Below are 22,992 nucleotides of genomic sequence, written 5' to 3'. Positions count from 1 at the left end.
GGATCGTTGTTTTGACACAATCGACCCAGGTTCAAATCTGCCTTTTGCAGAGCTTGCTCTTCTACCTTTTCCCATAACATATCATCGGAAAGGCATTTGCTAGAAAGGGAAATAAAGTGCCTAACGAAATATTTAATAATAATAAAAGTATTTATTGGGTAGGGTTAGGGGTAGGTGTAGAGAGGGCTTTTAGTGTCCTTTAAGGCTGCATCCATTTAATCATTTTAATAATTTACACTCTTTATTAGTGCATACTTCTAATGTACAACAATACTGAGGTGCAAATAGTATGTACAGTATTGTTCAAAATTATAGCAGTACAATGTGACTAACCAGAATAATCTTTATTTTTTTTAAATTTTAAAAAAATCTTAAATTTTTTTATTGCTACGTGGCAAACAAGTTACCAGTAGGTTCAGTAGATTCTCAGAAAACAAATGAGACCCAGCATTCATGATATGCACGCTCTTAAGGCTGTGCAATTGGGCAATTAGTTGAATTAGTTGAAAGGGGTGTGTTCAAAAAAATAGCAGTGTGGCATTCAATCACTGAGGTCATCAATTTTGTGAAGAAACAGGTGTGAATCAGGTGGCCCCTATTTAAGGATGAAGCCAACACTTGTTGAACATGCATTTGAAAGCTGAGGAAAATGGGTCGTTCAAGACATTGTTCAGAAGAACAGCGTACTTTGATTAAAAAGTTGATTAGAGAGGGGAAAACCTATAAAGAGGTGCAAAAAATGATAGGCTGTTCAGCTAAAATGATCTCCAATGCCTTAAAATGGAGAGCAAAACCAGAGAGACGTGGAAGAAAACGGAAGACAACCATCAAAATGGATAGAAGAATAACCAGAATGGCAAAGGCTCAGCCAATGATCACCTCCAGGATGATCAAAGACAGTCTGGAGTTACCTGTAAGTACTGTGACAGTTAGAAGACGTCTGTGTGAAGCTAATCTATTTTCAAGAATCCCCCGCAAAGTCCCTCTGTTAAAAAAAAGGCATGTGCAGAAGAGGTTACAATTTGCCAAAGAACACTTTTGTGGAATGATGAGAGTAAAATTGTTCTTTTTGGGTCCAAGGGCCACAGGCAGTTTGTGAGACGACCCCCAAACTCTGAATTCAAGCCACAGTACACAGTGAAGACAGTGAAGCATGGAGGTGCAAGCATCATGATATGGGCATGTTTCTCCTACTATGGTGTTGGGCCTATTTATCGCATACCAGGGATCATGGATCAGTTTGCATATGTTAAAATACTTGAAGAGGTCATGTTGCCCTATGCTGAAGAGGACATGCCCTTGAAATGGTTGTTTCAACAAGACAATGACCCAAAACACACTAGTAGACGGGCAAAGTCTTGGTTCCAAACCAACAAAGTTAATGTTATGGAGTGGCCAGCCCAATCTCCAGACCTTAATCCAATTGAGAACTTGTGGGGTGATATCAAAAATGCTGTTTCTGAAGCAAAACCAAGAAATGTGAATGAATTGTGGAATGTTGTTAAAGAATCATGGAGTGAAATAACAGCTGAGAGGTGCCACAAGTTGGTTGCATCCATGCCACACAGATGTCAAGCAGTTTTAAAAAACTGTGGTCATACAACTAAATATTAGTTTAGTGATTCACAAAAAAAATGTTTGTACAAAATAGTTTTGAGTTTGTACAGTCAAAGGTAGACACTGCTATTTTTTTGAACACACCCCTTAAGAGCGTGCATATCATGAATGCTGGGTCTTGTTTGTTTTCTGAGAATCTACTGAACCTACTGGTAACTTGTTTGCCACGTAGCAATAAAAAATATACTAAAAACCTTGATTATTCTGGTTAGTCACATTGTACTGCTATTATTTTGAACAAGACTGTATCTGTTAAAATAAAGATTAAATTGCATGTAATTACTATTTACCCATATTGCAAAAACCTGCTGATTTTACCTGTAAATAGAATATATAACTATTTTCACTTAGTATACTTTTTCACTTAGTAAACAGCATCTATTGCTATTTTCACTGAGTGTCAATAGCATCTATTAGTGCAAATAGCTGCTGCGTTAAAAAAAGAGATGTTTGGGAGGGAAAAATACTAATACAATGCTTTTGCGTTCTCTTGTAAATGTCTCTTGTAAATGCATGCAAAACAATTGCGTTCCCTTAAGAAAATTTGCATTAATTCGCAAAACATTTTGTTTTTTGTGAGGGAGGAATGCAAAGCATTTACGAGAGAACGCAAAAGCACTGACAAATAATTTTTCCTTCACCATGTCCCTTTAGGGGCTCCATATTTATTAACACTCATGTTATTTCAAGTATATTTTTCACGTTAATTTTCCTCATATGACCTATTCCTTGAGTTTCATGCAAAGAAACTCATATAGATTTGGATAAACACAGGTTTCCTTTTTGGGTGAACTATTGCTTTTTTGTCATTTATTAGTCATGTAAAATTATACTGTTATTAAGTCTTTATTACAAAAATCTATGTATTTAAAATATTGGATTTAAAAAACATTATAATTCATAACAATTTTCTTCTTCTGTTTGTCTTCTTGTGTGTGAGATCCCACTACAGGTATGAACAAAAGACACATATCACATTGAAGATGATAGATTTGTAATCTAAGATGCACATATATCTGAGTGTTTCTTCTCTTCCAAACAGATGACACTCCTATTGGACCGCCTGAGGACAAAGTTGCTGTGAGTAAAATTCAGTTATTCTTCATAATTTCTGTTGAGTTTTTATGGCATCAAAAAAAAGTCTGTGTTATAGTGATTTTATGCACAATACAAAGTTGAGTGCCTAAAACACCAACCTGACGTGGTCATACTCAATTCTAGTCAGAATATGGGTCTGAAACTGCTCCATTGGGCTGTGATTATGGGGCATGTTTCAACCCAACCAGGAAAGACATCAATTGGATAGACCTACAACCAATCAGAGCAACGAAGCGACATCAACTGAGCTCAACTGCACTGTGTTGCCAAGTCCGCGTTTTTTCCCGCAGGATGTTTTCTAAGTCCGAGGGTTGAAGCAACTATTATGTGATATATAGAGCCATGAATGCGAATTTTAGCAGGCAGCCTTGCCAAAATAACACACATTTTACCCCAAACACCATTTTTTTCCGGAGAACCCCCCAAGAAGCTATTATTTAGGGCTAGTAGTTGGCGGGTTTTGTTTTAAAAACTTGCTAACCCTGTCTGCACGCGCGCTGGAATAAACAATCTTTGCCGGTGTTGTAAAAAAATAACATAATTTAATTATACACAGAGTACTTACCCAACATGATCATCATTTTTTAGAGAAATTGTGAAGGTGAATGCATATACAAACAAGCTCTCCGTTTAGGATTCGAACAAATATAATCCAAGCCCCTTTGATGACGTGATGACTGTTGATCATCTGTCCGTCATCGTCTAAAGCCCGCCCTGATGATTTCATTGGTCCGAACAGTTTCTGTTCGAGGATAATTACTCCTCTGTGGTGCAAGGCCAGACCGAACTGTCCGACCTAAAAAATTTGTGGGCGGGGCTAAGTTCGGCTGGCATCCAGGCTATAAAACACCCTTAACAATGTTAAAATCATTGTAAAACCCTCAAGTGGCTTATAGACTTTTTTTAAACGGCAGCAAAAGTAATATGATAATTGACATATTTAATAAATGGTTACTTTTATTCATATTAATAATTGGAATCAACAAGTAATGTAGTCCATTAGGCTGTTCATGCTTAACTGAGCTGCTTGCCACATTAATATATAATAGGCGTGTAACAATACCCTTACATCACGATGCGATACATATCACGATACTGAACTCACGATACAATATTATTGCGAAAATGTACTGTTGATTAAAATACTAAATTTGGTATTACATTAGGGGGGTAAATTAATAGGCTTGGACTTGGTGCTGGACACCCAATGCACTGGACAATGGTGACACCAGAATAAAAATATTCATGATTCTGAAGCTGAAAATACAGAATTATTTTAGACAAATATGCTTGCACTCTGTCACTGACTAGATATATTTAAAATAATGTTGGTCACATTTTACTGGAAACAAAAGACATTTGGTATGGGTCCTGATCATAGTAAAAAGTGGACAACATTATTTTTATTTAAAAAAAAAATGTAACTTCAAGTTAAAAAGTGTCAGCACTAACACTCTATAAACTTGAAGTTTTTCTCACACAGTAATTTTCATTTTGGATGAACTGTACACAATATATATCAGTATCCACGATACATATTGTTGCATTTTTTTACTGCCATATATTGTGATATGATATATTGTTACACCCCTAATATATGGTGTATTTTTATCATGATTTTACAAAAGCTTAAAATGTATTTCATCCAATTAGAATTAGTCTAAACTTTACAATTAGTCTAAAAAATAAAATAAAAATAAAAAATTAGTCTAAAAAATAAATACACTTTTATAAATGCCGTTACATCACAGTGTTAGAACATCAGTACAACCTAGAAGGGGAGAGTTCACCAAAAAAATGTAATTCTGTAATTAATTCTTCACTCTCATGTCGTTCCAAACCCGTAAGACTTTTGTTCATCTTCGAAACACAAATGAAGATCTTTTTGATGCAATCTGAGAGATTTCTGTCCCTTCATTGACAGCTTTGCAACTACCACTTAGATGCTTCAAAAAGTTCTGTAAAACTAATCCATATGAATTGAGCAGTTTAGACCAGAGTTTCTGAAGGGGCATGGATGCTTTATATGATAAACAGATTGAATTTATTCATTTAATCACATACAAACATTGATCAGCAAACAAAACAGAAACTCAAAGACAGAACTTTCATTTTAATCCCATTTTAAAGCAATATGTGATGTATGTTTGTGACCTCTAGATGCCCAGTCAGGTTTTAGTATTGTAAACTCGTAAAACTCGTATAAGATGGTCAAAATCTCCTCTTCACGCTGCGTATGTTTTTTTACCCAATGAAGCTTTGGATGCACCGACTGCTCTTTGAAGACTCTTCATTCTGTTTGTAGGTGTACGTGGTCGTGGGAATCGCAGCGATCACATTCACAGGCTTCATCTTGATGCTTGTCATTCTGAAGTTTGGACGCAACTCCAAGTTTGGAATCAAAGGTAAGCACCTCTCAGCTCTGCGCGCGGCTCTGCCAAACCTTCATTAAGGACGGCAGCTTTGGAAAGACGTATTGTTCTGGGCAGAATATGTGGGTTTCCTTTGAGAAAATTGAAAAAGAGGAATGCTAAAGGAAGGCTGTGCTTCGACTCTTTAATGAGCTCTAATACTTACTAATACACACGTAATCTGTTATAACATTTGTTTCTCATGGGGAATATTAAAGAGGACCTATCATGCTTTTTTTATGATCAACTTTCTTTATTGTGTAATGTTGCTGGTTGAACATATGAAAGTTAGAAAGCACAAGAAAGTCACTCCAAAGTGAGTTAGTTTCTATATCAGTTGCGCTCTGTTTCTGAACTCCCTGAAATGCTTCCATTGTGGTTTTACTGTATATTCTCGTCACAATATCTCTCATTTAAATAATTTCCGCCCACGGCGTAAGCTAAATAAAGGGGTGGGGCTAGAGAACTGCGCGGGATGGATTTTTCAATCCTATTCCCGCGAAAATATACATTACCTTCACCCGGTCCCGCCTGTAACATTTATGTTTTGTCACGCCCCGCCCGCAAAAGCCCACAGTAAAGTAGAAATCGTTTTTTTTTTCTGTATGTGTATGAAATAGTTTCAAGTAATTTAACATAAAAGCAAGCGCATGCAAGATTTGGCATCGCCAATTGCCCTCCCTTAATATTTCCTCAAAAGCTCAGTTCATCTCGATCTCAAAAAGCTCCGTTATCAATGAACTGACTGCACAATGAATCTTTCATAATGTCTACACTTTCTGTGTTATAATCAGAGGATTTGCCAGATGTTTTGAGCACTGAGTGGATTAAATGCATCTGATTGGCCATTGCGTTCAAGAAATCAACACATATGTCTGTGATTGGCTACATTGCACAACGCTGTAAAAACATGTTATAAACAGAGCGTTACTGACAGACTGGGAAGAGAGGAGCTGCAACAATGTCAAATATGTGAAAAATAATGTGTTTTTTTGAACGTTCAAGCATGAAACTCAGTTCTAGTAGACAGAATCAAGAATATTTAAAAAAGGGCATGATCGGTCCTCTTTAAAGTGCACACTAATATAATAAAGTCTGCTTGAATAATCTTTGATGACTACTAGATACTAAAGTGTTTTCTTGCATTGTTGTTTGTCTCTGCCAATAGTTTGTGTCCTGTGTCTTGACTAAACATGACTCCTCTTTGGGAATAAACGTGTGCATTATGTTGGAAAGGTGATTTGTTTTTCATTTATTATGATAGTGAGAAAGTGCAGATGTTGTGCTGCAAGGCTAGTGTGGTTGCCAGGGCGTTGCTACGGTATATTTTGGTTAAGGTGTTTTGAGTAGTTTCTATTTCTTTGTTAAGTGGTTGTTAGGTTGTTTTGGGTGGTTGCTATTGGTTACTTACTGGCCCTGGTATGATATTTGTGATATTCTGATTGCTATGTTTGCCCTGTTTAGTAAATCTGGACCTAAGTGTTAAGATGAAGTCACATTAGTGACATTTTGGTGAAAAAAGTGTAGCGGTGTATGAAGCACAACTCACAAAGAGTCTTTCTTTTGGTCAGCGTGGTGAATCTGCATCTGCATGGGGAAATCTTTCGCCTTTTGCTTGAGAGAATTTGCATAACATCAGTATATGTGACCGCACCTTTAGCGGTTTGTTCAAATCACTAACAGAGAAGAAGTAATAGTGATGCTTGGTTTAGCCAATAATCTCACAACTTTAATTTACCAATGATCCTCTAAAGCAGATTTTCAGGTTCATGCTTAAATGTGTTTTTCCCCACGTGAACGTGTGTTTGCGTTTGTCTTACTCCTGACAGCTTGGTAGTCGTTTGGTCTCAGAGTGAAAGCGTGTGATTGTTTTTGTGGTTTCTCTGAGAGGAAGTGTCGAGTTAGATGTCCTAAGGGGCTTATTTTCACACAGTGGTCTTGAGTGTGTGTGTGTGTGTGTGTGTGTGTGTGTGTGTGTGTGTGTGTGTGTGTGTGTGTGTGTGTGTGTGTGTGTGTGTGTGTGTGTGTGTGTGTGTGTGTCTTGTTGGTTGTCCAGAAGGACAAAATGCATGATTACTTACGGATGCATGATTAAGGTTTCATGTCTATATTCTTTTGGTTCTACGTTAGTGTTTTCACTCTTTTTTTTAAGAGTAATGATTTGACTGAAAACTTTATTTCTAGATTTTTGATCCAAGATTTCCAGTGTTCTCAAACTTTCTGACCCATATGTAGATACGCACACAAATACACAAACATGTCACTCTGCAGCATAGAGAAAAGCAGACCCCTGCACCATTGAGAGAGGAGAGGAAGTGGGGTGGGAATGGAACGAGGTGAAATTGTAGCCCTCAGGTTCAGGAAGTGTGGGTGTCTGCAGAGATGCGGCGCTCCATCTGCCTGACAGACAGAGACAGAGAGAGAGAGAGAGAGAGAGAGAGAGAGAGAGAGAGAGAGAGAGAGAGAGAGAGAGAGAGAGAGAGAGAGAGAGAGAGAGAGAGAGAGAGAGAGAGAGAGAGAGAGAGAGAGAGAGTCAGCAACCTTGTGCTTATCAATGATTCAGAGGGCAGGTATCAGTTTTCTCTGGTTTGGACGAATCAAAAAAATCAATAAAGCCCGACAAGGTCAGAAGTATCATCAGTCCTGGATTCGTGGCCTTTGGTTAACACACTAAAGGTGCTCCTCACCCTTCTCTTAGCCACTATCCCACAATGCTCCTCTCTCCGCCATCAGATGTGAAGGTTTTTATAGGAATGTCCCTGTTTCAAAACAACATTTGAATACTTTGAAAAATGACTCAAACAAACCATATTAGAAGTCTGCGGGGAAAGGCACTGCTCTGGAAAGAGTGTTTTGAAAGTGAAAGGTTATATCCAATATTTCAAATTCTGTCATGACATTTGAAATCTGGTATACAGTAACTTTCACATGGATATTAGAATGAGTGTGTTTACATCGGTAACACTTTCCATATCACAGTTACAACAAACTAAACATGGAAAAATACCTCTAAAGCATTTTATAATCTCAATTAATATCAATAGTTGTTTATTTTAATATTATTTATTGGACATGAGCTAACATTAAACTAGCAACACATGTACTTTGTATTTTTATTAACTAATGTTAAATGTTAATTCACTAAAAATGAAAATGATCCAATAATTTACTCATCCTCAAGCTATCCAAGGTGTACATGACCTTCTTCTTTCAGACAAACACATTCAGAGTTATATAAAAAAATATATCCTGGATCTTCCAAGTTCAAGTACAGCAGTACGAAAGCTGAATAGACAAAAGAAAAGATTTTCATTATTGGGTGAACTAACCCTTTAACTTAAGTTAATACAAATACAACTATTTTACGAGGTGGCGATTTGTACGATGTGAACTGTATGGAAATATAACATTTTTAGGAAAAGGAAAAGTAAGCATGAAGGTCCACCTCTAAACATAACTGTCTGGGTTGTAATCAGATCATACAAAATGTGTGTATGTGATCATACAAATAAGTCACCAATTCACAAAAGCGTAAAATAGTACGCATTGCCATGAGATTGTATTAGCAAGTCCACAACTAAATGTATACATTTTCATCTAAACACGTTTTTATACAGAGTAATTCATTTAAGTGCTTTAACCTAAAAATCAAGTTGCATATTTTTGCTTTTAAAACTGTCTGGTACCCTTCCCCGTAGACTTCCATTGTTAGAGCATTACTGTCAGAATGTTTTCACACTAATTCGTTCTCTTGGTTCTTTAGGTCAGGACAAAAGAAATAAAATAAGTTCTGTTTCACTAGTGTTCAGACTGTCATTTTTAAGGCTAAACCTAAAGATAGCAAAACATTTTTTTTGCATTGGAACATCTAAACCAATGCTGTGTTAGGCTAAATGCGCTCGTTGTCTGTGCGTAGCTACATAAGATGGTATTTTGACCAGCTAAGAACTCATTTAGAGCTTTAAAAAAGTGTAAAGGATTTAAAACAGTGACAGAAATCCCTTTCACACACACACACACACACACACACAAGATGTGCTGCGAGGAGATGTCTGTACTGTAGTATAATGAGCAACATACCTCCTATGAGGGGGAAAAAATGTCCTTTTTAGGGTTACATCTTGTGACATCACATCCTGTTTTTGGTTTGTTTGGATGTCTTCGGTCCATGTTGCGTTCATATTTCAGTCAGACTGCACCAGAGTTTGTTTGGAAGTGGATTGAGGATCAAAATACCGTCATATGTAGCTCGCATAGACAACGAGCGCATTTTAGCCCGGCACACAGCGTTGTTTTGGATGTTCAGTATGTTCTGTAGCGAAATATTCGTAATAAAAGCCGACCAAGCAGGTTGTGAACATATCTCTGTGTCTTTAGGTCCGGTGTTAACATGACAATATAAACGCTAAGCAGACCAAGACTAAATGTTCCCAGCCTGAGACCCACCTCATCAGGGGTCAAGTCAAAATCAGTTTCTGTGATAGTCGACAGTATGCCAGAGATATAGGAGCTTGACTTCTTTTGAACACAGAACATTCCTTTAAGTAACACAAAATAGAAGATCAATCTTGGGCTAATGCACTAATTTGCGTTTTTGTAACTGCAAAACAAATATAATATTTAGGTTCTAAATGTATCAGCAATTGTTGCTCGTTTTTTTAATCTCATTATGTTAAAGAACAATTAAATCTCAACCAATGTCACGCGTATCTAGATGAGGTGCTGTGGATGTTGGATTTATTAAGTGCGGAGCCAGAGTAAAAAGTGCAGCCGATAGGTTGAGGTCACATTACAGTGTTTCTGAGCACATTGATGGTTCATTATTGTGAAGAGAGCATTCAATATTCAAGTGCATTCAAGCATTCAAGTGGCCGACCGATACTGGATGTCTAGAGAGCAGGGTGGCCGCCGTAATGTCAATATACACAAGCAAGAACACAGATTAATGACAACAAATGAGATATGCACTCATATATTGTTTAAATTAAAGGGTTAGTTCACACAAAAATGAAAATTATTTCATAAATTACTCACCCTCATGTCGTTGGACACTTGTAAGACCTTCGTTCATCTTCAGAACACAAATTAAGATATTTTTGTTGAAAGCTGATGTCCAACGGCATGAGGAATTTTTATTTTTGGGTGAACTAACCCTTTAACATTATGGCAAAAATGTTGTCGATTGAACGTAAATTATATCGAACCCAGAATGTTCTATTTTACGTGCTACAACTTGGTTGAAAAGAATCCATTTACAACATATAACTAAAGTACATTATGTGGATCTGCTTGTAATTAAACATTTTAATAATTCAATGTATATAATATGTGTAACATGGGCACTGCAATGTTAAGAGATGCCATTTAAAGTAACTTAATCTTCTGTTTCATTAGTCATTCCAAAATCAAATTGAATGTGTTAATGTTGCTAGGTATATTTCTCTGATAAGGGTTAAAGTGCTCATTTCATTGAATTCTTTAAGATGAACAGAATAAACCCAGAATGGGTGATCTGAAAACTGTCATTACCGAACGCCGACTTCCGCCTGTCATTCACAGTGCACTCGGCTCTTAAACCGTGCGTGCATGAGTGTGTGTGTGTGTTCAGAACTTGGGGGTGGACCTGCCTTCCCACCACATGCATAGTTGCCATAGTTGCAAGCGTCATAGTTACTGTGTTCCATCGATGAATCATTCTCACAGTGCATGAATCACCGTTAGCTGAGATCACACACTTGCGTAACATGCACATCAGGCACATAAACACACATGCCTTTACAAATTACGGTTATGTATTTGTACCAGTAGCAGTAAACAGTAAGTTTATTCTGTTACTGTTAACCCTCGTTTGCATACGAGTGTTTTTATTATTGAGAGTTCCTGTGTTGTCTTCTCTCCGGTTAGCGATCACTAGGGTTGTTCACACTGTCCAAATCCCATTATGTGTGTGTCCAAATGGAATCTGATATAAGTGATTGACTGTCCACACTGTGTTGTTATGCGACACTTTCGTTTCTACAGCGACGTTCAGCATTTGTTTCCTGTAACAACACCAGACATATTTATATTTTTATGGTGTTAGAAAGTCACATAAATCACAAGAAATCCGATTAGAGCGTTCAGACTGAAAATGGATTTTAAGGAATGCGATTCGAACCAAATATGCATTTAGCTAAAAATGGATTTGTAAAAATAAAATGTCATGTTTTTGGGTTTTTTTTGCCATTCACTTTTGTTAAATATGGTTGTATTACAATCGCATATGCACAAAATCAGATCAAATTTGGACTGACAGTGTAAATGAGGCTTGAAAACTAGTTTAGTACAACCAAAAGTACATTAATAAAGCGTAAAATAGAATAGCATACTTTTTTTTGACTGAAATATGGCTAGGAAAATGTGAACCTTTCAGTACTATCAGATCAGTGTGTTTTCTGGTTTTAACAGACACATAAATAGATCCTTTTGTTATTAATGTTGAGTGTTTACTCATTTTAACCATTATGACTCCCCCAGGGACAATTATACCTCCTCCAACTTAGAAGCGTAAAACCACTTAAATATCAAGGATGCCATGTGACATTATTAATGTGCTCTTCCCAAACTATACAGTTTTTAGATTTATGTTTACATGCTCCAACCAATTGAGAATGAGGACATACGTCATGGTAGCTTGCTGTCACGTGACAAATTGTGTGGGCCTGTCCATCATTTTGGGTGGGGGCAACACTGTAAGAACGATACAGCGATCGGAGCAGGAAAGACGGTAAGGAACTATCATCACCTCGTTTAAACAGAGACATTTTAAAATGGAAAATAAAATGAAATGGAGGTTCACTACAGGGAGAAATTGCTACCAGCGCCAGGCAGATGTATTTAGAGGAGCTGGATGATATCAAATACGTCAGTCCATATGAGCTGCCTGCAGCAGAATGGAACAGAGACCTAACGTTAGACGCTTTAACTTACTACCTTGCACGTTCCTGAAATGTTTCTATATATTTTTTGTGCATTTTGAATAATAAATAAATATATCTCCCCACTATCCTGCAACATTCCAGTGCTCGTCCTCTTATTAACAGTGTTTTACTCATACAGACCATATTTTATATCTGATGAATTTACATTTCTAAATGAATTTAACGAATAAAAAGGAACGCTTGTGTGCGCTGGTGCTTTTAGTCCAGTCTTAAGTAGACTAAATGCTCAGTACGTACATGTAACGTTAGTGGAAAATGACAGTCAACAAGCTATAGGCCTAAGTTACTTTGAATATTATTAATTAAGCATTTTAGCATTATATACAATACAATTATTGACAATGAAAAATGACAGAATAGTTCTCAAAATGTTTAATACAAATCAATAAAGGATCGTGTTCATCAGGTGACAACACACTCCAGCATCGCGGCACTAGTAAGACGACGACTGACACCCTGTGGTGAAATAATGGCGTATGTTTACCAGCAGCTACCTTCTCAGATCGGCTGGGGTGGATTAAAACTTCATGTTCCATTGAGTTTGGAAAATTATGTACATGGTAATCATCAGAATATATCTTCTCCAATCTCTGTCCGAATCCAACACCTGGCGGACCATCCTCCCAAAATGGCGGAAGGGGGAGAATGTCGTGATCTCTGGGGGCGGGGCGCGGTGCGGTGTCGTGACGACATCTCCTCATTCTCAATTCTCAAATATTTCAAAGCACCCCAGGAGTGTTGTTGTTGTTAACTAAAACTATTGAAAATTAAATAAAGCTGAAATAAAATAAAAATAAATATGAGATGTAAACTAAAAACATAAATTATTATTAGTAAAGTATTATGACCATATAAGTACTATAAGTATTAACATTTCTAAACCTAAAACTAAAATAAATAGAAATTAAAGTTAAATAGACATATTTAAAAGCAAAAAATATACAACAATTAATAAAACAAGGACACTAAAGCCGCCTCCAGCATCAGTTGCGGGCTCTTGAGTCCAAGGAAGTGAGGTTTCGCGCACATCGGGCCTCCGTTTCTCCCCTCCAAACCTCACTCCCATCCGGGTCACGGCTCCAATGCAACACCTCTGGTTCTTCACGTCCCACTCCGAGCAGGATTCAAACCTGTGTTTCCGGCATGGGAGGCGGGTACACTAACAAGAGCGCTAAAGACCGCATCCTCCAGCATCAGGTGCTGGCACTCGAGGCCAAGGGAGTGAGGTTTGCCCACACAACTCTTACTAGCTGGCCTCTGTAACGTATACACTGAGAAATGTAGGCTGGACTTTGGTGAAACACTAGCTAAAATTGAGGAAAAGCACAACTAATTTTGCACATAAAAAAGGCCGCAGCCTCCAGCATCAGCCGCTAGTTTGCCACTTGAGGCCAAGGGAGTGAGGTTTACTTCACAGCTCTTACTAGCTGGCCTCTGTGACACTCACCCCCCTAAACCTCACTCCCATCTGGGTCACGGCACCAATTTAACTCCTCCGGTTCTACTCGCCCCACTCCCAGCGGGATTTGAACCTGTGTTTCTGGCATGGGAGTGCGGGCGCCCAACAATGACACTTCCAGCAACCATTAGTGCGTCACTTGAGGCCAAGGGAGTGAGGTTCGCCCGCAGAACTCTTACTAGCTGAGAAATGTAGGCTGGACTTTTGTGAAACTGTAGGGAAAATTGAGGAAAAGCACAACTAATTTTGCATATATGTTATAGGACCACTTCCAGTGTTGCTTGAATGGAAGTTGAATGTTTTTTTCCGTCCATACTAAAGCACTAAAGAACTAACTATCCCTCTTTTGTATGTCTGCCACACTGCTTTTGACTTTAACCTCTAGATGCTAATAACATTTTAGCAGTTTGAGTACTATAATGATGCATTCCAAAAAATCTGAACGTCTGTTTTCCCGTTTTCTTTGTATTAGTTCATTATTATTATATATTTCAGTTTACAAATGTTTTATATATTTTCTTGTTTCTTTTTTATGTGTTGTATAGTGTTATGTTCATTATGTTAATGTTGCTTTGTGTTTTTTTATGTTTTGTTGTGTTTTGGTTTCTCTTCAGGTTTTGTTTTATTTCAAAATGTTCCTGTCGTGGTTGTGGCGAGATAAGAATGACTGTGGTCACACCAGACTGAACTGGACCAAGAATTTATGGACCATTTTTGGAGAGAGGTTTATGGCTGACCCCACCTGCAACTCGCCAAGCCATCTAGCCAATCATACGATAGCTCATTATAGACAGGGTGGATTTTTATTGGTTGTTGCAGAAGAATGGTTCTCTAACTAATCCAGTCTGCAGTGGGGGAATGGTGTGACCTGGTCTCATACTTTTGCTGAGTGGAATAGATGGGTGAATCCATCACTGGGTTTGCACTGTGAGCTGCTAGAATCTGTGTCAGTGGGCAAATGAAGCCTTTATGCTTTAAGAGAGAAGGACAGATCGCACCCAAATGGAGTCGCTCATAAATGAATCATGCCAGATGGGCCTTTTTTCACCCTGTTCACACATTACATGACCAGATAGCAAAGTGACAACTGAACCATAAAGATTTGCTCGTAATGAAAACAGACGCACATATGTGTGAAACGAGACAGTGTGCTCATTTTAACAACAAAAAATATGATACAGTATGTACGAGACACAGTGTCTTGTTCATCCTGTCATATTTATGTGTAGTAAAAATGCAGATAAAACATTTTTAATATATTTTACTTGTGCCGATTCGGGGCCACTATTACTAAAACAGTATCAGCTGACACTCAGGATGTTCTGAAAAGGAGGATATGTTTAAAGTCTGCATGAAATCACAGTCACTTTGATTTACTTTCTTAATACAATCTAACTGCGAACGATTGAGCAGATGAGAACAAATATTTCTCCACTGCTGAAAGTCCTTTTGGGGTCGTCATCACCAAAGCCTTTTATTTCATATGACAACTTTTCCACAGATAAATCTTGTGTTCGAGTGGAAGTAAAATGAGGACGAATAACATTTCATGTCGACTTTAAATAAATGAAAAATGCATTTGCGCAATTGTTTTATCACTGTATTTAGCAAAATGTGTATGTGTTGTTTATCAGTAGAAAAAAAGTTAAATTTTGGACATCATAGACTCAATAACATACAGTGTGTAAAATGTAGTTCATTTTTAACTGGACATGCACAGCTGCTTTGATGTAGACATCATTTTATTCCTAAAATGATTTTATCTTTGTTTGTTTTTGTCTGATTTTCTCTGTCGCATATATTGACTTGATTTTGTTAAAACAATATATTATAGATGTAACAACCCCAATATCATCAGGAGTTTATTTCTGCAAAAAAAGGGATTGCAAATCAAATTTAAAGTGTCTGATTTATCAACATATCAAGAAAGCCAACAAGAGATGGTGCTGCATTTAATAAAATGCATTACTTCAAATGCTAGCTGCCGCTTCCTTGTGTCTGGACGTCATCATCGCTTTAGTCGGCCACACAGAAACGCTCTTCAACACGCATAAAAAACAATCCGTCTCATGTCCCAAAGTGGAGGTGGAAGAATTTCCTCTTTTGCCCCCTCTCCTACTCTTTTTCTCTCTCTGTGTGTGTGTGTGTGTGTGTGTGTGTGTCTCTCTCACACACAAACACAGATGTCAAGAACGGGAGGCGTAATGCAGGATGATATTGCAGCTCAGAAGCAGTGATTGGGTTAGACACAGAAACTGTAAGGTAAAGTCTTTGAATGTTCAAGTTCCCCCGGTGCAGCTCGGAAAAACGGAAAGCTCCTTTGAAACCAGCTTTTGTCCCTTTTCACTTCATTGTAAGAGGTGATTTGATAAAGGCATGGCCATGGCCGTCCTTTATCAGGGGGGCTTTAGGGGGCCCTGCGGCGAATGTGAACGGACCGGGGGGGATCCTACCATTCTCTAACTCGCATGAGCCTGCCTCATGCTTGGGACGGTCCTGGGCATGACATTTTCTATGTACATCTTTATCTAGTACATCTACGTACATTGTAAGGGTAAACTCCAAAAATATGCGGTACTCAGTTACATAATTTTTTTAAAGCTAAGCAATTCAAAGCTTAAGTAAGCAGAATTGGCAGAATTTAATTTTGTTTTCATACATTTAAATTGTTCAACTTGAATTATTTAAGTAAGAATTCACCTTAAAATGATCATGTAATCTCAATTTAAGTATGTTTAGTTGTGGAAACTGGGCATTATCTAGCTGATTCAGTAAATGCTAACTTGCTAATTGGTAATACAATGCCATTGATGGCCATAGCATAGAAAAGCGATTGCTTACAGAGTACTAGCCCAGAAATCTAGACGCACCCTAGCGGCAGCAAATTTAATCTGCCCGCGAGTGTCGTCTAGCAACTCTCAATACACTTCTGAGCTGTATTCGCCTAACTCTTGCCGGGCCAATCACATCGTGTATAGAGTCGGTGGGCGGGGCCATAATGACGACGGCCGAGTTGCGTTTGCGTGCTTCTAGTAAACACAGAAACTGGCGACCGGCGGTCTTTCGAATCAGCTTAGACCGCAACTCTGGAAGACTTGGAGTTAAGCTTTTCTCTGAGAAAAGAACGGCACTGAAGTCATTCTTAAAAAGGAAAGATGTGTTCGGAGTTTTGCCGACCGGATACGGCGAATGTTTAATCTGTCAACAAGCTCTGTTTCACCTTCGTTGCTCTGGTTGGTTGTAGCGCTATCCTATCGCGTGCAGAGGGAGTTTGAAAGACAACCATTTATCCGCCCCTCGGACTGAGCTGTCAATGGTGAGTTTCCAGACCAAACATCTTGATGTGGGTCTGGCTTGTCAGGCTAACAGAGTACAGCAATATAGAATATTTAACATATATATGTTCTCAAACCAGGTTCATGCTCCACTTGTCACCATGACGGTAACCAAACCAACACAACAGAAACTTTTCTAAACTAGCATAGCAAACCATTAAACACTGCTAAAAACATTATGTAACACTTAGCAATTTTAGCATTTAATCTCCCTTTAGCTTTGCAAAGCATGCTGGGAAATAGAAATCCCAGCCCAATTTCAGTTAAATGTCAGTTTGTATAAATTAAAAGAAGTTCATAAAACTCAAAGCAATGAAACAATTCTGACAACTTAAAATGTGTCAGTTTTGTGAACTCAAAAGAAAACAAGAGTTCTATATACTCAAGTTAAATTGATTGAACTAATTTGTGTAATTTAGTTTTCGCTACTCAAACCAAATTAATTATTTTGAGCATTAGGGTTCACAGTGAAAGCAGAAAACCACTGTAACAAACTTGTCTAGAGACTAAACATGTAATGCTTGCATGCATGCCTCACGTTCAGAACGCATTAAAGGTTTTCTATTTTAGTTGAAAATGGTGTCATGTAAGTGGATGGAAATTAATCAATCAAAACTTACTTTAGCTGGACAATAACTTTTTTTCTAGCGCTGATGTACAGTCAAAAAAATTCTCATCCATTAATTTTCTATTATTATTATTGTAAATCTGCTTTGAAACTATCTACAATATATTGTAAAAAGCGCTATATAAATGAAGGTGACTTGACTTGACTGTAGACCTGCTGCTTCAACCAGACAAATACGGATGTCGAAAGAAGTAAAGCATGACAAAGCTGATTTTTGAGGTGTGTTTATGGACATCTTTTCCTTTAATCTAATCTCCTGTATTCCTTTTTCAGTCGTATAATGTGTTGTATTATGTATAAACCTGCTAGGCAGCCCATTAGCCACTCCCCAATGTCCTGCATGGCACTCTTATTTAGATCCTTGCCTTCCTCCCTTCTGTTCACAACATCTGTTCTCTCGATATGATTTCTCTTTCCATTCCACAGTCCCTCCTCTGACCCCCCCTGTGAACATGCTCTTTTTACGCAAATATTTTCTTTTCTTTACCCTGAAAATCTCTCAACAACTCAGTGACCAAAAAGAGGACAAGTCGAAGAATATATTCTCTAAAAAAATCACTGTAATCTAACTTTTCACCTTTGGACTATGGTTACCTTCAAACATGCTGACTGATCCACTCGAGTTTAAACAACCCCCAATGTGATGACACATGGTTAGAAAAGAAAATCATTAGTACCGTCACTTTAAAAAGCTTGGCTGAAGGATTCGGCTGCAACATTCCAGTTATTTTATGTTTGGAGTGAAGGATGTTGATGATTTTAGCAAAGTTTGCTTTCAGATATTACCCTGTTGAATCTCGAACCATCTGTGTTTTCATTGGACATGTTCGTTCAAAGAGAAATGCTCATGGGAGAATGAATGCTGGGCTACGTTTGAAAAAAAAGCACACTGCCATAGGTCTCTCGCTATTTACTATATAATATATGTATATTTATCTTATATTATGGACACTTTTTACATGTCAAAAGTTTGGGGTCATTAGGAATTGTTTTGAAAGAAATACTTCTATTCACCAAGGATCCATTCATTTGACTAAAAGTGTCAGACTTAAAGGATTAGTTCACTTCAAAATGAAAATGTCCTGATAATTTACTCACCCTCATCTCATCCAAGATGTTAAAGAGATAGTTCAACCCAAAAATTAAAATGTGATGTTTATCTGCTTACCCTCAGGGCATCCAAAATGTAGGTGTGTTTGTTCTTCAGTAGAACACAAATGAAGATTTTTAACTCCAACCGTTGCTCATATAATGCATGCCAATGGGGTGTTTTTCTATGAGACTCACTATGAGAGTAAAAAACACACAGACATACGAATCCATATTAAACCCAGCGACTCGTGGCCACACATTTATGTCTTAAGACACGAAATGATCGATTTGTGTGAGAAACTCAACTGTATTTATATAATGTTTTACCTCAAATACAACACTATGCCCAACACCTGCAAGCGTGCCATCACTTCCCCTGTCAAATTACGCAAAATGGCATACGATACGCGCAAGACATCACTTGCCGCGCGTTTGCGGCTGTTAGACATATCCTGCATCCCAATTCACATACTATCCATACTAAATGGTATTCGAAAATAGAACTAGTAAGTCCCAAATCATAATATGTTGAAAAGAGTATTCCAAAGATACCCGGATGGTTTACTATTTCCGATAATTATGTCTGATACAGTCTTGTTCAAAATAATAGCAGTACAATGTGACTAACCAGAATAATCAAGGTTTTTAGTATATTTTTTATTGCTACGTGGCAAACAAGTTACCAGTAGGTTCAGTAGATTCTCAGAAAACAAATGAGACCCAGCATTCATGATATGCACGCTCTTAAGGCTGTGCAATTGGGCAATTAGTTGAAAGGGGTGTGCTCAAAAAAATAGCAGCGTCTACCTTTGACTGTACAAACTCAAAACTATTTTGTACAAACATTTTTTTTTTCTCTGGGATTTAGCAATCCTGTGAATCACTAAACTAATATTTAGTTGTATGACCACAGTTTTTTAAAACTGCTTGACATCTGTGTGGCATGGAGTCAACCAACTTGTGGCACCTCTCAGCTGTTATTCCACTCCATGATTCTTAAACAACATTCCACAATTCATTCACATTTCTTGGTTTTGCTTCAGAAACAGCATTTTTGATATCACCCCACAAGTTCTCAATTGGATTAAGGTCTGGAGATTGGGCTGGCCACTCCATAACATTAATTTTGTTGGTTTGGAACCAAGACTTTGCCCGTTTACTAGTGTGTTTTGGGTCATTGTCTTGTTGTAACAACCATTTCAAGGGCATGTCCTCTTCAGCATAGGGCAACATGACCTCTTCCAAGTATTTTAACATATGCAAACTGATCCATGATCCCTGGTATGCGATAAATAGGCCCAACACCATAGTAGGAGAAACATGCCCATATCATGATGCTTGCACCTCCATGCTTCACTGTCTTCACTGTGTACTGTGGCTTGAATTCAGAGTTTGGGGGTCGTCTCACAAACTGCCTGTGGCCCTTGGACCCAAAAAGAACAATTTTACTCTCATCAGTCCACAAAATGTTCCTCCATTTCTCTTTAGGCCAGTTGATGTGTTCTTTGGCAAATTGTAACCTCTTCTGCACATGCCTTTTTTTTAACAGAGGGACTTTGCGGGGGATTCTTGAAAATAGATTAGCTTCACACAGACGTCTTCTAACTGTCACAGTACTTACAGGTAACTCCAGACTGTCTTTGATCATCCTGGAGGTGATCATTGGCTGAGCCTTTGCCATTCTGGTTATTCTTCTATCCATTTTGATGGTTGTCTTCCGTTTTCTTCCACGTCTCTCTGGTTTTGCTCTCCATTTTAAGGCATTGGAGATCATTTTAGCTGAACAGCCTATCATTTTTTGCTCCTCTTTATAGGTTTTCCCCTCTCTAATCAACTTTTTAATCAAAGTAAGCTGTTCTTCTGAACAATGTCTTGAACGACCCATTTTCCTCAGCTTTCAAATGCATGTTCAACAAGTGTTGGCTTCATCCTTAAATAGGGGCCACCTGATTCACACCTGTTTCTTCACAAAATTGATGACCTCAGTGATTGAATGCCACACTGCTATTTTTTTGAACACACCCCTTTCAACTAATTCAACTAATTGCCCAATTGCACAGCCTTAAGAGCGTGCATATCATGAATGCTGGGTCTCATTTGTTTTCTGAGAATCTACTGAACCTACTGGTAACTTGTTTGCCACGTAGCAATAAAAAATATACTAAAAACCTTGATTATTCTGGTTAGTCACATTGTACTGCTATTATTTTGAACAAGACTGTATGTCTGACTATGTCTGATAATTCGAAGTACGGATCGATGCGCACTCTAATGGCTGATATTGCCCACAGCCCATTGCGAGTTGGACGAGGATTCGATTAGAACTACAAACGCGGATAAAAAGCGTTAAAAAACTACAAACATGACGGATGTGCGAGTCCGACGGTTAAGTAGAGAAGTTTAGATAAAGGGGTTTGAGTGACCAACTATCAATATTTAAAGCAACACTGGGTAACTTTTGCTCTCTGGGTCCCCCTACAGTTGGGAAAAAATAATGTCCTCAACTACTGTCTTAAGCTGTCATCCTACAACAGGGGATGCCATCGCGCGCACATTTGTTGACATGACAACCCTGGTAGCCCTGAACTAGTGATGCACTGGTCGTCTCGTAACCCGCGGACCCCGTATGTCTATTTAATGGTCGCGGGTGCGGGGCGGGTTGTAAAAATATATACAGTGGTGCGGGGCAGGCCAAATAATTTCATAAAAGCGGGTTGGTGCAGCACTAACCCCTCATTTACACTTAACACGTGTGCGGCCGCGGCGCATTACGGCTGCAACAAGGTTTTATCCCGTCCTCCACACGGTGCTAACTCACACCGGGAGCATATCAGAAGCGGAGCGACTGGATGCGCGAGACTACGTGATTTGCCTGTCCGACGTCCATTTCTCATCTCATCTCGTCTCGTCTGTTTATTTTGAAATTGACAGGGATTTTTGACTTTTATTTTGTATTTCCGGTGCGACTTGGACGCGCATCCGTCAAAAATAGACTAGGCACCTATATTTAGCGAAGCGGCACGGAGAGCCGCTTCTGGGAAGCTTCTGAAACGCGCCGCGTCGCAGCCGGTGTAAACACAAGCATTGACTAGAATGGGCGCAATCAGCTCCGGTAGACGTGTTGCAGCCGTAATGCGCCGCACACGTGTTCAGTGTAAATGAGGGGTAACAGTTCCCCTGAACACTGCAGGAGGAGTTCACATGCAGGTGTTCCTCTGGCGTCGCGTGTGAAATGTCTTCATCCCAGGTACAGTCAGTGGCATATGTTTCAGCATGTCATATGAATATAATTTCATGGGTTTTATTTTTTTCAAACGCCAAATAATCGCAATGCTCACGTTTACAAGCCCGCGTCATTATAGTAGTCTATTGGTTACCGTTTTACAGAATCTATATGATACTTCAATTCAATGTTTGAGTGGTAGCTCACCGTAACAAGCAGGACAGCATCGGTCGGGCACGCCTCCTTCAGCTCACGCCAACGAGCAAACGCTGGTCCAATGCTGATCCTCGTCCTGCCTTTAATCCCATCACTTTTTCATTTCCTCTTATTGCTTTTCTCCAACAAAACCGTTTTCTTTCTTATTTGTCTGCGCTGTTTCGGACATGACTATATTATCCGACCTGCTTCCGACATGAGTATATTATCCGACGAACAAAGTTGGGCTCGCACGTCCGAATGTAAGGAAGTGTGTGTGTTGGTGGAAGTGACGTATATGCCGTAAAGCAGTCAAATTTTGTAGTTCTTTTCTCGGGTTACTACCCGAAACCCAAAGTTTAAAAGTACGATTAAAAATGATACAGACCCCATCAAGCTATGGCAGATGTGTCATTCAACCTATTGTGAGTCGATGTATCATCACAAGAGTCTTGAAAATATATTATGAAGGTTGAAAAGTTACCTAGTGCTGCTTTAACCTGACAAAATATATTTATTCGGTGTTGTCCACATTATATTTCACCTGCAGCAGCATTGTGAACGTTTATAATTACACGTTACTTTGGCCATTAACTTTTAACAAATTGAGGAAAACCTTCCAGGATTTTTCTCTATATAATATACTTTCAGAAAATGCCCGATGGTTTGTCTCGATATGACCCTATTCCTCGTCTGGGATCGTGCAGAGCCTCTGAAGCCCTTCCTTTGAAACTGCATTGATTTGGACCTTCAACTGTTGGTTGCCATTGAAGTCCATTATGTGGAGCAAATCCTTGGGATGGTTTCCTCAAAAACTTAATTTATTTTCCACTGAAGAAAGAAATACATTAACATTTGGATGAGATGGGGCTGAGTAAAGGAAATTTTCGTAAAAAAAATTAATTTACATAAAGTTACATAAAGACTTAAACAATCTATTTCAAATAAATGCTG

The 22,992-nt window shown here is 38.4% G+C and overlaps 1 protein-coding gene across 2 annotated transcripts in view; it reads left to right on the top strand.

Annotated features, from left to right (window-relative positions):
- ntrk2a (neurotrophic tyrosine kinase, receptor, type 2a) overlaps nt 1-22,992 on the top strand; it is a 64,910-nt gene that overhangs the window by 14,392 nt on the left and 27,526 nt on the right. Inside the window, exons 10-12 of one of the 2 annotated variants that reach the window (XM_067413058.1) lie at nt 2,558-2,569; nt 2,660-2,697; nt 5,021-5,120. In XM_067413058.1, coding sequence (XP_067269159.1) covers nt 2,558-2,569; nt 2,660-2,697; nt 5,021-5,120 — 150 coding nt within the window. The remainder of the gene's footprint in view (nt 1-2,557; nt 2,570-2,659; nt 2,698-5,020; nt 5,121-22,992) is intronic. The other variant, XM_067413059.1, reaches the window with a different exon arrangement.

This window comes from Pseudorasbora parva, chromosome 13 (genome assembly GCF_024679245.1).
Source record: "Pseudorasbora parva isolate DD20220531a chromosome 13, ASM2467924v1, whole genome shotgun sequence".
Taxonomy (NCBI): Eukaryota; Metazoa; Chordata; class Actinopteri; order Cypriniformes; family Gobionidae; genus Pseudorasbora; species Pseudorasbora parva.
The sequence above is the reverse complement of the archived record's forward strand: the minus strand, read 5'-3'. Positions and strand labels throughout refer to the sequence as shown.